Here is a 12,098-nt window from a genome sequence, read left to right as displayed (position 1 = left end):
GGACGTGTTTCAGGAAATCTGTCGCCGATGGGGAGTGCCGGACGTCGACCTAATGGCGTCTCGGCACAACAACAAGGTCCCGGCATTCATGGCGCGGTCGCGAGATCAAAGAGCGCTGGCGGCAGACGCCTTGGTGCAAGATTGGTCGCACTTCCGCCTCCCATATGTATTCCCGCCTCTGGCACTCTTGCCCAGAGTACTACGCAAGATCAGATCCGATTGCAGCCGCATCATACTCGTCGCCCCAGACTGGCCGAGGAGATCGTGGTATCCGGATCTGTGGCATCTCACGGTCGGCCGACCGTGGTCGCTTCCAGACCGTCCAGACCTGCTGTCTCAAGGGCCGTTTTTCCATCAGAATTCTGCGGCCCTGAACCCGACTGTGTGGCCATTGAGTCCTGGATCCTATCGTCAACAGGATTATCCCAGGGAGTGGTAGCCACAATGAGACAAGCTAGGAAGTCAACTTCTGCTAAGATCTACCACAGAACGTGGAAGATTTTCTTAACCTGGTGCTCTGCTCAGGGAGTGTCTCCCTGGCCATTTGCATTGCCCACTTTTCTATCTTTCCTGCAATCAGGGTTGGAAAAGGGCTTGTCGCTCGGCTCCCTTAAAGGGCAAGTCTCGGCACTATCCGTGTTTTTTCAGAAGCGTCTAGCACGTCTTCCTAAGGTGCGCACGTTCCTGCAGGGGGTCTGTCATATTGTGCCCCCGTACAAGCGGCCGTTGGATCCATGGGATCTGAACAGGGTACTAGTGGCTCTCCAGAAGCCGCCCTTCGAGCCTCTCAAAGAAGTTTCTTTTTCTCGCCTGTCACAGAAAGTGGCGTTTCTTGTTGCGATCACATCGCTTCGGCGAGTGTCTGAGCTGGCTGCTCTGTCATCCAAGGCTCCCTTCTTGGTGTTCCACCAGGACAAGGTTGTGCTGCGCCCCATTCCGGAGTTTCTCCCTAAGGTCGTATCCTCGTTTCATCTTAATCAGGATATATCATTGCCTTCCTTTTATCCTCATCCGGTTCACCGGTATGAAAGGGACTTGCGTTTGCTAGATCTGGTGAGAGCACTCAGGATCTACATTTCCCGCACGGCGCCCATGCGCCGTTCCGATGCATTTTTTGTCATTGTCGCCGGTCCGCGCAAGGGGTTGCAGGCTTCTAAAGCCACCTTGGCTCGATGGATCAAAGAACCAATTATAGAGGCCTACCGTTCTGCTGGGCTTCCGGTTCCTTCAGGGCTAAAAGCCCACTCAACCAGAGCCGTAGATGCGTCCTGGGCATTACGGCACCAGGCTTCGGCTCAACAGGTGTGCCAGGCAGCTACCTGGTCGAGTCTGCACACGTTCACCAAGCATTATCAGGTGCATACCTATGCTTCGGCGGATGCCAGCTTAGGTAGAAGAGTCCTGCAGGCGGCAGTGACATCCCCGTAGGGGGGGGCTGTTTTGCAGCTCTAACATGAGGTATTTCTTTACCCACCCAGGGACAGCTTTTGGACGTCCCAATCGTCTGGGTCTCCCAATAGAGCGCTGAAGAAGAAGGGAATTTTGTTACTTACCGTAAATTCCTTTTCTTCTAGCTCTTATTGGGAGACCCAGCACCCGCCCTGTTGTCCTTCGGGATTGTTTTTTGCTGTTTGCGGGTACACATGTTGTTCATGTTGAACGGTTTTTCAGTTCTCCGATGTTACTCGGAGTTAATTTGTTTAAACCAGTTGTTGGCTTCCTCCTTCTTGCTTTGGCACTAAAACTGGAGTACCCGTGATACCACGGGGGGGTATAGCCAGAGAGGGAGGGGCCTTGCACTTTTAGTGTAGTGCTTTGTGTGGCCTCCAGAGGGCAGTAGCTATACCCCAATCGTCTGGGTCTCCCAATAAGAGCTAGAAGAAAAGGAATTTACGGTAAGTAACAAAATTCCCTTCTTCTCGTGACCGATTGTTTGGAGAGCGTTTGGATGAAATCATCAAACACTCCAAGGGTAAGGACTCATCCTTACCGCAACACAGACAAAACAAACCCCAACAGAGGAAGGGTCAGTCTAGTTATCGGTCCTTTCGAGGACCGGGCAGGTCCCAATTCGCCTCGTCAAAAAAGACTCAAAAAGACCAGAGACGCTCAGATTCTTGGAGGTCTCAGTCACGCCCAAAAAGGACAGCCGGAGGAACCGTTGCCAAGACGGCGTCCTCCTGACTTGCAGTCTCCGATTCCCACACCCGCGGTCGGTGGGAGGCTTTCCCACTTTGGCGACATTTGGCTGTCACGCGTCAAAGACCGTTGGGTGAGGGATATTCTGTCTCACGGGTACAGGATAGAGTTCAGTTCTCGTCCGCCAACTCGTTTCTTCAGAACTTCTCCACCACCAGACCGAGCCGATGCTCTGTTGCAGGCGGTGGCCGCTCTAAAGGCGGAAGGAGTGGTGACCTCCGTCCCTCTTCAGGAACAAGGTCACGGTTTTTACTCCAATCTGTTTGTGGTCCCAAAAAAGGACGGATCGTATCGACCCGTCCTGGATCTAAAGTTGCTCAACAAACACGTAAAAGTCAGGAGGTTCCGGATGGAATCCCTACGCTCCGTCATAGCCTCAATGTCTCAAGGAGATTTTCTAGCATCAATAGATATCAAAGATGCGTATCTCCACGTGCCGATTGCACCAGAGCATCAGCGTTTCCTACGCTTCGTCATACACGACGAACACCTGCAGTTCGTAGCGTTACCTTTCGGTCTGGCAACAGCCCCCCGGGTCTTCACCAAAGTCATGGCAGCAGTAGTAGCTGTTCTGCACTCGCAGGGTCACTCGGTCATCCCGTATCTAGACGACCTGCTTATAAAGGCACCCTCTCAAGAGGCATGCCAGCACAGTCTGAAGGTGGCACTAGACACTCTCCAGAGTTTCGGGTGGATTATCAACTTTCCAAAGTCTCATCTAACCCCGACCCAATCTCTGACTTATCTTGGCATGGAGTTTCATACTCTCTCAGCGATAGTGAAGCTTCCACTGGACAAGCAGTGCTCGCTACGGACTGGAGTGCAATCTCTCCTTCAGAGCCAGTCGCACTCACTGAGGCGCCTCATGCATTTCCTAGGAAAGATGGTAGCAGCAATGGAGGCAGTCCCGTTCGCGCAGTTTCATCTGCGCCCTCTACAATGGGACATTCTACGCCAATGGGATGGGAAATCGACGTCCCTCGACAGGACTGTCTCCCTCTCTCAGACTGCCAAGGACTCTCTGCGTTGGTGGCTTCTCCCCACCTCATTGTCACAGGGAAAGTCGTTCCTTCCCCCGTCCTGGGCAGTGGTCACGACGGATGCGAGCCTATCAGGGTGGGGAGCGGTGTTTCTCCACCACAGGGCTCAGGGGACGTGGACTCAGGAAGAGTCCACCCTGCAGATCAATGTTCTAGAAATCAGAGCAATCTATCTTGCCCTGCGAGCCTTCCAACAATGGCTGGAAGGCAAGCAGATTCGGATTCAGTCGGACAATTCCACGGCGGTGGCGTACATCAACCACCAAGGGGGAACACGCAGTCGCCAAGCTTTTCAAGAAGTCCAGCGGATTTTGACGTGGGTGGAAAGCAGAGCGTCCACCATATCCGCAGTTCACATCCCAGGCGTGGAAAACTGGGAAGCAGACTTTCTCAGTCGCCAGGGCATGGACGCAGGAGAATGGTCCCTTCACCCGGACGTGTTTCAGCAGATCTGTTGCCGCTGGGGGACGCCGGACGTCGATCTGATGGCGTCACGGCACAACAACAAGGTCCCAGTTTTCATGGCACGGTCTCACGATCACCGAGCACTGGCGGCAGACGCCTTGGTTCAGGATTGGTCGCAATTCCGACTCCCTTATGTGTTCCCACCTCTAGCATTGTTACCCAGAGTTCTCCGGAAAATCAGGTCCGACTGCCATCGAGCCATACTCGTCGCTCCAGATTGGCCAAGAAGGTCGTGGTACCCGGATCTGTGGCATCTCACGGTAGGCCAACCGTGGACACTACCAGACCGTCCAGATTTGCTGTCTCAAGGGCCGTTTTTCCATCTGAATTCTGCGGCCCTGAACCTGACTGTGTGGCCATTGAGTCCTGGATCCTAGCGGCCTCAGGTTTATCTCATGAAGTTGTTGCCACAATGAGACAGGCTAGAAAACCATCCTCAGCTAAGATCTATCACAGGACGTGGAAGATATTCTTAGCGTGGTGCTTGGCTCAAGGGTTTTCTCCCTGGCCATTTGCATTGCCAATTTTTCTTTCCTTCCTGCAGTCTGGGTTGGAAAAAGGTTTGTCGCTTAGCTCTCTTAAGGGTCAAGTCTCCGCGCTATCCGTATTCTTTCAGAAGCGCTTGGCACGGCTTTCTAAAGTACGCACGTTTCTCCAAGGAGTTTGTCATATCGTTCCTCCTTACAGACGGCCATTGGAACCCTGGGATCTGAACAAGGTTCTCATTGCTCTCCAGAAGCCGCCTTTCGAGCCTTTGAAAGAGGTTTCCCTTTCTCGGCTTTCACAAAAGGTAGTTTTTCTTGTGGCGGTCACGTCTCTTCGAAGAGTGTCCGAGCTAGCGGCGTTATCTTGCAAATCTCCCTTCCTGGTGTTTCACCAAGACAAGGTAGTACTGCGTCCAATTCCAGAGTTTTCTCCCAAGGTGGTTTCTTCCTTTCATCTCAATCAGGATATCACCTTGCCATCTTTGTGTCCGCATCCAGTTCACCAATTTGAAAAGGGTTTACATCTGTTGGACCTGGTGAGAGCACTCAGGATTTACATTTCTCGCACGGCGTCTCTACGCCGTTCTGATGCGCTCTTTGTCCTAGTCGCTGGTCAGCATAAGGGATCGCAAGCTTCCAAATCCACCCTGGCGCGGTGGATCAAGGAACCAATTCTTCACACATACCGTTCTGCTGGGCTTCCGATTCCATCTGGACTGAAGGCCCATTCTACCAGAGCCGTGGGTGCGTCCTGGGCATTGCGGCATCAGGCTACGGCTCAGCAAGTGTGCCAGGCGGCTACCTGGTCGAGTCTGCACACGTTTACCAAACACTATCAAGTGCATACCTACGCTTCGGCAGATGCCAGCCTAGGTAGACAGGTCCTTCAGGCGGCGGTGGCCCACCTGTAGGAAGAGGCTGTCTGACAGCCCGTTCATGTGGTATCTTTTTACCCACCCAGGGACTGCTTTTGGACGTCCCACTGTCTGGGTCTCCCAATTAGGAGCGAAAAAGAAGAAGGGAATTTTGTTTACTTACCGTAAATTCCTTTTCTTCTAGCTCCAATTGGGAGACCCAGCACCCGCCCTATTTGTTCTTAGGGTTTCGTTTTTCGGGTGCACATGTTGTTCATGTTGTTTCTTAAGTTCTCCGATCTTGTTATCGGATTGAATTTGTTTTTGAAACTGTTATTGGCTTTCCTCCTTCTTGCTTTGGTACTAAAACTGAGGAATCCGTACTCCTACGGGAGGGTGTATAGCCAGAAGGGGAGGGGCCTTACACTTTTAAGTGTAGTTCTTTGTGCGGCCTCCAGAGGCAGTAGCTATACACCCACTGTCTGGGTCTCCCAATTGGAGCTAGAAGAAAAGGAATTTACGGTAAGTAAACAAAATTCCCTTCTTTATGCATGCGCAGTGCAAAAAATTGCATCTGGAGGCTGGATGCGTTTTTTGCCGCAGGACGCCGAATCTGGCGTCCATAGGCTTGTTGGATTGCAATTTGCGCCGGATCCGGCGCAATGCGGTTTTTTCACCGCACAAAAAAACGTGCCAGGCAACGTTCCATCCGGCCGCTGCATGGGCTAAATATGCCGCATCCGGCAAAAAATGGACGCAAGGCCATGCGGCACAATACAGTGCTAATGCAAGTCTATGGGGAAAAAACGCAACCGGCGGCAAAAGGAAAAACTTGCGTTTTTTCTGCAAAGCGCCGTATGGTGCCGCTCAGCAAAAACCGGATGTGTGAAAGCAGCTTTACCCTCATGGATCCGGCTCGGGCTGCCTCAGTGGCCTCTATCTGCAATAGAACCTATGACGTCCTGGTTTCTTGACAACTGAAGGAGGTCTGTGATTGTGCAGTTCCAGTCACCTGACCACTGCAGCCAATAACATGCGTTTCTTTCCTAGCTGTTAATTTTGGTGCAGCCTAGAAGGGGTGAATGTCTGATTTTTGTTTTGCAAAAGAATCCCTACTGCTTTAACAATTGTACCATGTTCATACAGGAGAGACACTGGCTTTTCCATTTGTTGTAAGCTATTTTTATTTGCCAGTCCAAAGCTCCTTTTATTTTTTTTTCTGAAGTAGGGCCACATGCCTAGTGTGTTAGATTGTGGTAACTATTGTATGTTTATCAAAGATTAAGCAAAAATGATCACCTACCTGAGTTAGGGCTGGTTCACACTAAGCGACAACGAGGTCGCTGTTACGTCACCATTTTCTGTGACGTAACAGCGACCTTGTAAGTCGCTGTTATGATCGCTGCTTAGCTGTCAAACACAGCAGCCGAAGCAGCGATCATAACCGCGAGAGCAGGGAGCCGCGCACACTGCTTAGCGCTGGCTCCTTGCTCTCCTAGCTACAGTACACATCGGGTTAATTAACCCGATGTGTACTGCAGCTACATGTGCAGAGAGCCGGAGCCGGCAGCACAGAGGCAGCGTGAGAACTGCGGAGGCTGGTAACTAAGGTAAATATCGGGTAACCACCTTGGTTACCCGATGTTTACCCTGGTTACTGCTTACCACAGCTGCCAGATGCTGGCTCCTGCTCCCTGCTCGCTTCATTTCGTCGCTCTCTCGCTGTCACACACAGCGATGTGTGCGTCACAGCGGGAGAGCGCCTTTGAAGAAAACGAACCAGCACTGTGTAACGAGCAGCGATCTCACAGCAGGGGCCAGATCGCTGCTCAGTGTCACACACAGCGAGATCGCTAATGAGGTCACTGTTGCGTCACCAAAACCGTGCCGTAGCAGCGATTTCGGTAGCGATCTCGCTATGTGTGAAGCACCCCTTATTTGGACTTGTCTTTTGTTTAATTACAGCTTTGTTTTATTATCCCTAATTATCCATTTCTTTTTTCAGGATCCCAGACAGCATAGGCAAAGACATTGAAAAGGCCTGCCAGTCTATCTATCCCCTCCATGATGTCTATGTTCGCAAAGTCAAGATGTTGAAGAAGCCAAAATTTGAGCGTAAGTTAATTTATGAAGGCTTAAAGGATTATTTTGAAGAAAAAAAATATATAGAGCAAATCGATCCCAAAAATCATAAATTAATGTTAATTTCCTGATCTCTGGGGTCTTGTTGGTTGGAAACGGGGCTCTGAAACGCAATGAAATGGGGTTTTGCAGACGGTGCATGTGACCTCTGCTTCATTCCTGGTCTGTTGGGCGGCTGACTGGGAATGCTTTACTGGTTTCCAGATCTCACAGGCAATAGATTCTCTCATTTAAAAACCAAAAAAGAACATTTTGTTTGAATTCCAATTTAATACATGCAAATCCTATGATAATTGGACATTGACATCTTATTTATGCCTTCAATGTCTTTGGTGGGAAAGTGCCTTTTAGGGCGGTTGAAGACTTCAGCTAAAGGCTTTAATTTTCTATTCCTACTCGCTGCCCATCAGAAGATTTGCACGTGCACGGATGCACACACTGCTGTGATTTGTGGTTCCCCCATCCTATTCAATATACTTGATCATTCCATATTTCTTGTACTGGCAGTCATCAATTATATTTAGAAATAAAATTGTGGCTTACTCCAGATTCATATTTATATTTTAGTGCATGGTAACACTAATCGATTGCTTTACAGCTCTGTCTTATGAACGCTTTTTGCAACACTTTATTTGTTGGCTTAGTTTTTGCCTATTGACAAATTTTGCTGTACATTAATGAATGTTAAGCCTCAGTCCTTTTGTACTAAACCATGTGTACTGTTGAACGAGGCACAGTATTTAAGATGTCAGGAAATTTTGGTCTCAAATTAGGCAACTTCTGGAACATTGTGTGCACTTCTCTGCTCCATTTACAACCCCAGTTCCTCAAACACAATCCCAATGGGTTGCTTTGGTAGTTTATGGACTATGGAATGCTCCTGTTACTACCATTCTTCTGTTTCCATATGGCTCAGCTAAGTGGGAAAAACAAGAAATTCTCCTATGTACCGAAATGCAGCGTATAATAGAATTCGTTCCCTCTAAAAACTCTTAAGAAAAAAAAAAAGTTTTTACATTTTTCACCTTTTCCTGAGTCAAGAGTAGACAAGGTAAATGTCGTATAGAAAATTGAAATGTCAATACGTTTTTTTTGGTCTGCTTATTGTATATTGCATCTACCCAAAAATATTCCAATAAAAAGCAATTAAAAATGTGGAATATACCCCCAACATAATATGAATAAATACATACTAGTTTTGTGTATAAGAAAAAATCCCTTCAAATCAGCTTCATTTACAAAAATGAAAGCATTGGGTTACCTTACCACCGAAACCTTGTCTTTCAATTTCAGCAAAGTGGATGGGATTTATTGAATGCTTTATGTCTGCTTGTATGTGGGCAGTGACCAAACAGTCCGATCATTGACTTTCCATAAGGCTCATAAATATGGGTGGGGGGGGGATTGCTTAGACAAAAAGGGTATAAATTATTTTTGTTCATGTGGATTTCTTGCAAAGTGACAGCAAAACGTAATTGTGACCACTCTCTGCTTATCCTTCTTGACCTCTCTGCCGACTTCGACACTGTTGACCACCATCTCCTTCTCACTATGCTCCATTCTATCGGCCTAAAGGACACTGTGCTCTCCTGGTTCTCTTCCTATCTTTCTGGCCGCTCATTAATGGTATCATTTGCTGGCTCCACATCTTCTCTCCCTCTCACTGTTGGGGTCCCTCAAGGTTCAGTCCTTGGCCCTCTTCTTTTCTCCCTCTACACTGCCCCAACTGAACAGACCATCAGCAGATTTGGCTTCCAGTACCATCTTTATGCTGATGACACACAGCTATACACCTCATCCCCTGAGCTCACCCCCACTGTACTACAGAACACAAGTGACTGCCTGACTGCAGTTTGCAATGTCATGTCTGTTCTCTATCTGAAACTTAACCTTCCCAAAACTGAACTTCTTCTTTTCCCTCCATCTCCCAACCTTCCTAAACCTGACATCTCCCTCTCTGTGTGTGGCACAACGATAAGTCCTAGGCCGCAAGCCTGCTGCCTGGGGGTTATACTTGACACTGATCTCTCCTTCACCTCCCACATACAATCTTTTGCCCGCTCCTGCTGCTTGCACCTCAAGAAGATCTCTAAAAATCCGCCCCTTTCTCACAATGGAAACGACAAAAACCCTCACTGTGGCCCTGATCCACTCTCGCCTTGACTACTGTAACTCTCTATTAATTGGTCTCTCCCTAACTAGACTCTCTCCTCTACAGTCCATCCTTAATGCAGCAGCCAGGGTCACCTATCTGGCTAACCGCTACTCGGATGCCTCTGCTCTTTGCCAGTCATTGCACTGGCTGCCCATATATCATAGGATCCAATTCAAATTTTTTGTTCTCACCCACAAAGCTCTCCACAGTGCGGCACCCCCCTACATCTCCACCCTCCTCTCTGTCTATCATCCCACCCGTTCTCTACGCTCTGCAAATGACTTTCGACTAACATCCACACTAATTCGAACCTCCCACTCCCGAATCCAAGACTTCTTCCGAGCTGCACCAAACCTCTGGAACGCTTTACCCCAAGAAGTTAGGACAAATCACAACTTGCTCAGCTTCAGACGCTCCCTAAAACGCATCTTTTTAGGGCGGCCTATCACACTCCCTAGCCAAACTAATTTCACCTAATCCCTCTACAACTTCTCAGAACATAACCCCACGTCAAAGTCCATGGCACCCAAATGCATCTCAAGGCTCTGGCCTATTGGTCCAGGAAGCCATTATCTATCCCCCATTTCCTTGAGATGGCTGGATTGTCATCTGTAAATAAGCACTTGTACCTTGCCCCTCCCCCCCATCTCATTGTAGATTGTCAGCTCTCACGAGTAGGGTTGCCTTTTTTCCCTTTTAAATATTGTATCTTTTATAATTGTTACTTGTTTGTATATGTATATGAGCCTCCTGAATTGTAAAGCGCTGCAGAATATGTTGGCGCTATAGAAATAAAGATTATTATTAATGTGGCTTTGTATTGGGTCTCGAGCCCTTTTATGGGAATTACCCTAGGTAGGAGGATATAGTGTCTACCCATATCCTGTCCACCGCCATTAACTTGAGAACGGTGGCAGCTATAGGCATAGAAGTGGTGTCTAGGTATAGTAAAGTAGCCATGCGCTACGCAATGAAACCACCTATTGCGCCACCTGGTGGAAAACAACAGTTAGCATTTTTATCTCAAACGGAACGAGATAGAGAAAAAAAAGTGAATTACAAAGTTGTAGGGCATCATCAATTCCATACGAATCGACACCTTGCATACAGAAATGCTATGATTAGAATGTGTAAAACTCACAAGGCTGCGGACGTGAAGTGATACCTCATGGAGACCTGCCTACAAGTCATTGGGTATGGTGGCTGTGTGGAGTGGCCTCCACGCTCACCTGTGGTGACCCCATTGGACTTCTTTCTGTGAGGTCACATCAAACAGCAGGTGTATGCGACCCCTTCACCAACATTGCAGGGCCTACGACATATCACAGATGCTTGTGCAAGCGTGTCACCTACCATATTGTACAACGTGCAGCAAGATACAGTATGCTGTCCAGGGTCCAGATGTGCATTGCAGCTGACGGTGGCCACTTTGAGCATCAAAGTTAAATGAGCGCCATATGCGTGACCAGAATTCAATGTTTTTTTGAAGGGGCGGGGGGTTCATGGGTTTCATATTATAGCAATTCTGTATGCAAGGTGTCGATTCGTATTGAATTGATGATTCCCTACAACTTTGTAATTCACTTTTTTTTATTTTTTTTTCCCCTCTATCTCATTCCGTTTATAGAGATAAAAAAATGCTACTCCGTTTTTACACCAGGTGGCGCTATAGGTGATTTCATTGCGTTGCACATGGCTACTTTACTATAGCTAGACACCACTTCTATTCCTGTAGCTGCCGCCATTCTCATGTTAATGGCGGTGGACACACTGTAGACAAGGAAAGTCTAGACCTGTAGCTGTTCTTTCTAGTATTTGAGTTTAGGTACTGTTTTTCATCCATGCTGTCTTTAGTCATACAGTATTTGCAGACGACACTAAGACATGTAAATGTAATTCTTCTTCTTGCAGTGGGTAAACTTATGGAGCTCCATGGAGAGGGCAGTGGAACTGGAAAGCCTTCCGGGGATGAGACAGGCGCCAAAGTTGACCGGGCTGATGGATATGAGCCTCCTGTGCAGGAGTCTGTCTGAGATGCTTGATCTGAAGTAGCTTACAAAAAATAAACAAACTGTTCTATATAATGTGTGTTTTTATTTCTGTGCTATGGACAATTGCTAAGAGGGTTCCTGCAGCGTAGACCTTGTCATGTCCCGTGTGGAGCTCAACACTAGGACATATAAATATACATGGACCAAAGAAGACCATTCTTTTTAAGAGCTATTACATATAGCATTCGTCTACCCATCATGTTTTTCTAACTTTGAACAAGCTGTCACATATCAGTCTTCACATTGCAAAACCTTACTTTTGTTTGTTTTTTTTTTTTTTGTTTTTTTTGTAAATGATAAATTGTACTTTTTTGATTTGCCACTGTTGGCCATCAGATGGAGCTAAAATTGAACAGTGAAGACCAGCTGTTGCTATGAATTGGCTTGAACCCTTTAGCAGCTGGTGAGCTCATATTCCCTTCTTTGAAGCTATTTAAAAGCCATTAATCCTTTCTCCCAATGTTGGACGTGCCAGTATGTCGTATTTTGTGGTGCATTCCCACAAATGGATGGACTGGTATGTTCTGGTGATCATGTGGGCACAGGAGTTATGCCTGCACGATCATTGCTAAGACCTGGCTGTCAATGCTTGCACCACCCCTTGAAGTTTAACCCCCTGAATGCTGCAATCAATAGCAATCGCAGCATTGAGAAGGCTGGGAGAATGAGTGTGATCCCTCTTCCACTCAGTCGGGACCCACATGACA

At 47.8% G+C, this 12,098-nt stretch overlaps 1 protein-coding gene across 1 annotated transcript in view; it reads left to right on the top strand.

Moving 5' to 3' along the window:
• Window positions 1-11,424, top strand: part of RPS3A (ribosomal protein S3A) — a 29,330-nt gene extending 17,906 nt beyond the window's left edge. Inside the window, exons 5-6 of the mRNA XM_075347915.1 lie at window positions 7,049-7,158; window positions 11,252-11,424. Coding sequence (XP_075204030.1) covers window positions 7,049-7,158; window positions 11,252-11,373 — 232 coding nt within the window. The 3' untranslated portion in view covers window positions 11,374-11,424. The remainder of the gene's footprint in view (window positions 1-7,048; window positions 7,159-11,251) is intronic.
• The last annotated feature ends 674 nt before the right edge of the window (window positions 11,425-12,098 follow it).

Source organism: Anomaloglossus baeobatrachus, chromosome 1 (assembly GCF_048569485.1).
Source record: "Anomaloglossus baeobatrachus isolate aAnoBae1 chromosome 1, aAnoBae1.hap1, whole genome shotgun sequence".
Lineage (NCBI taxonomy): Eukaryota > Metazoa > Chordata > Amphibia > Anura > Aromobatidae > Anomaloglossus > Anomaloglossus baeobatrachus.
This window is presented reverse-complemented; position numbering and strand designations above follow the sequence as displayed.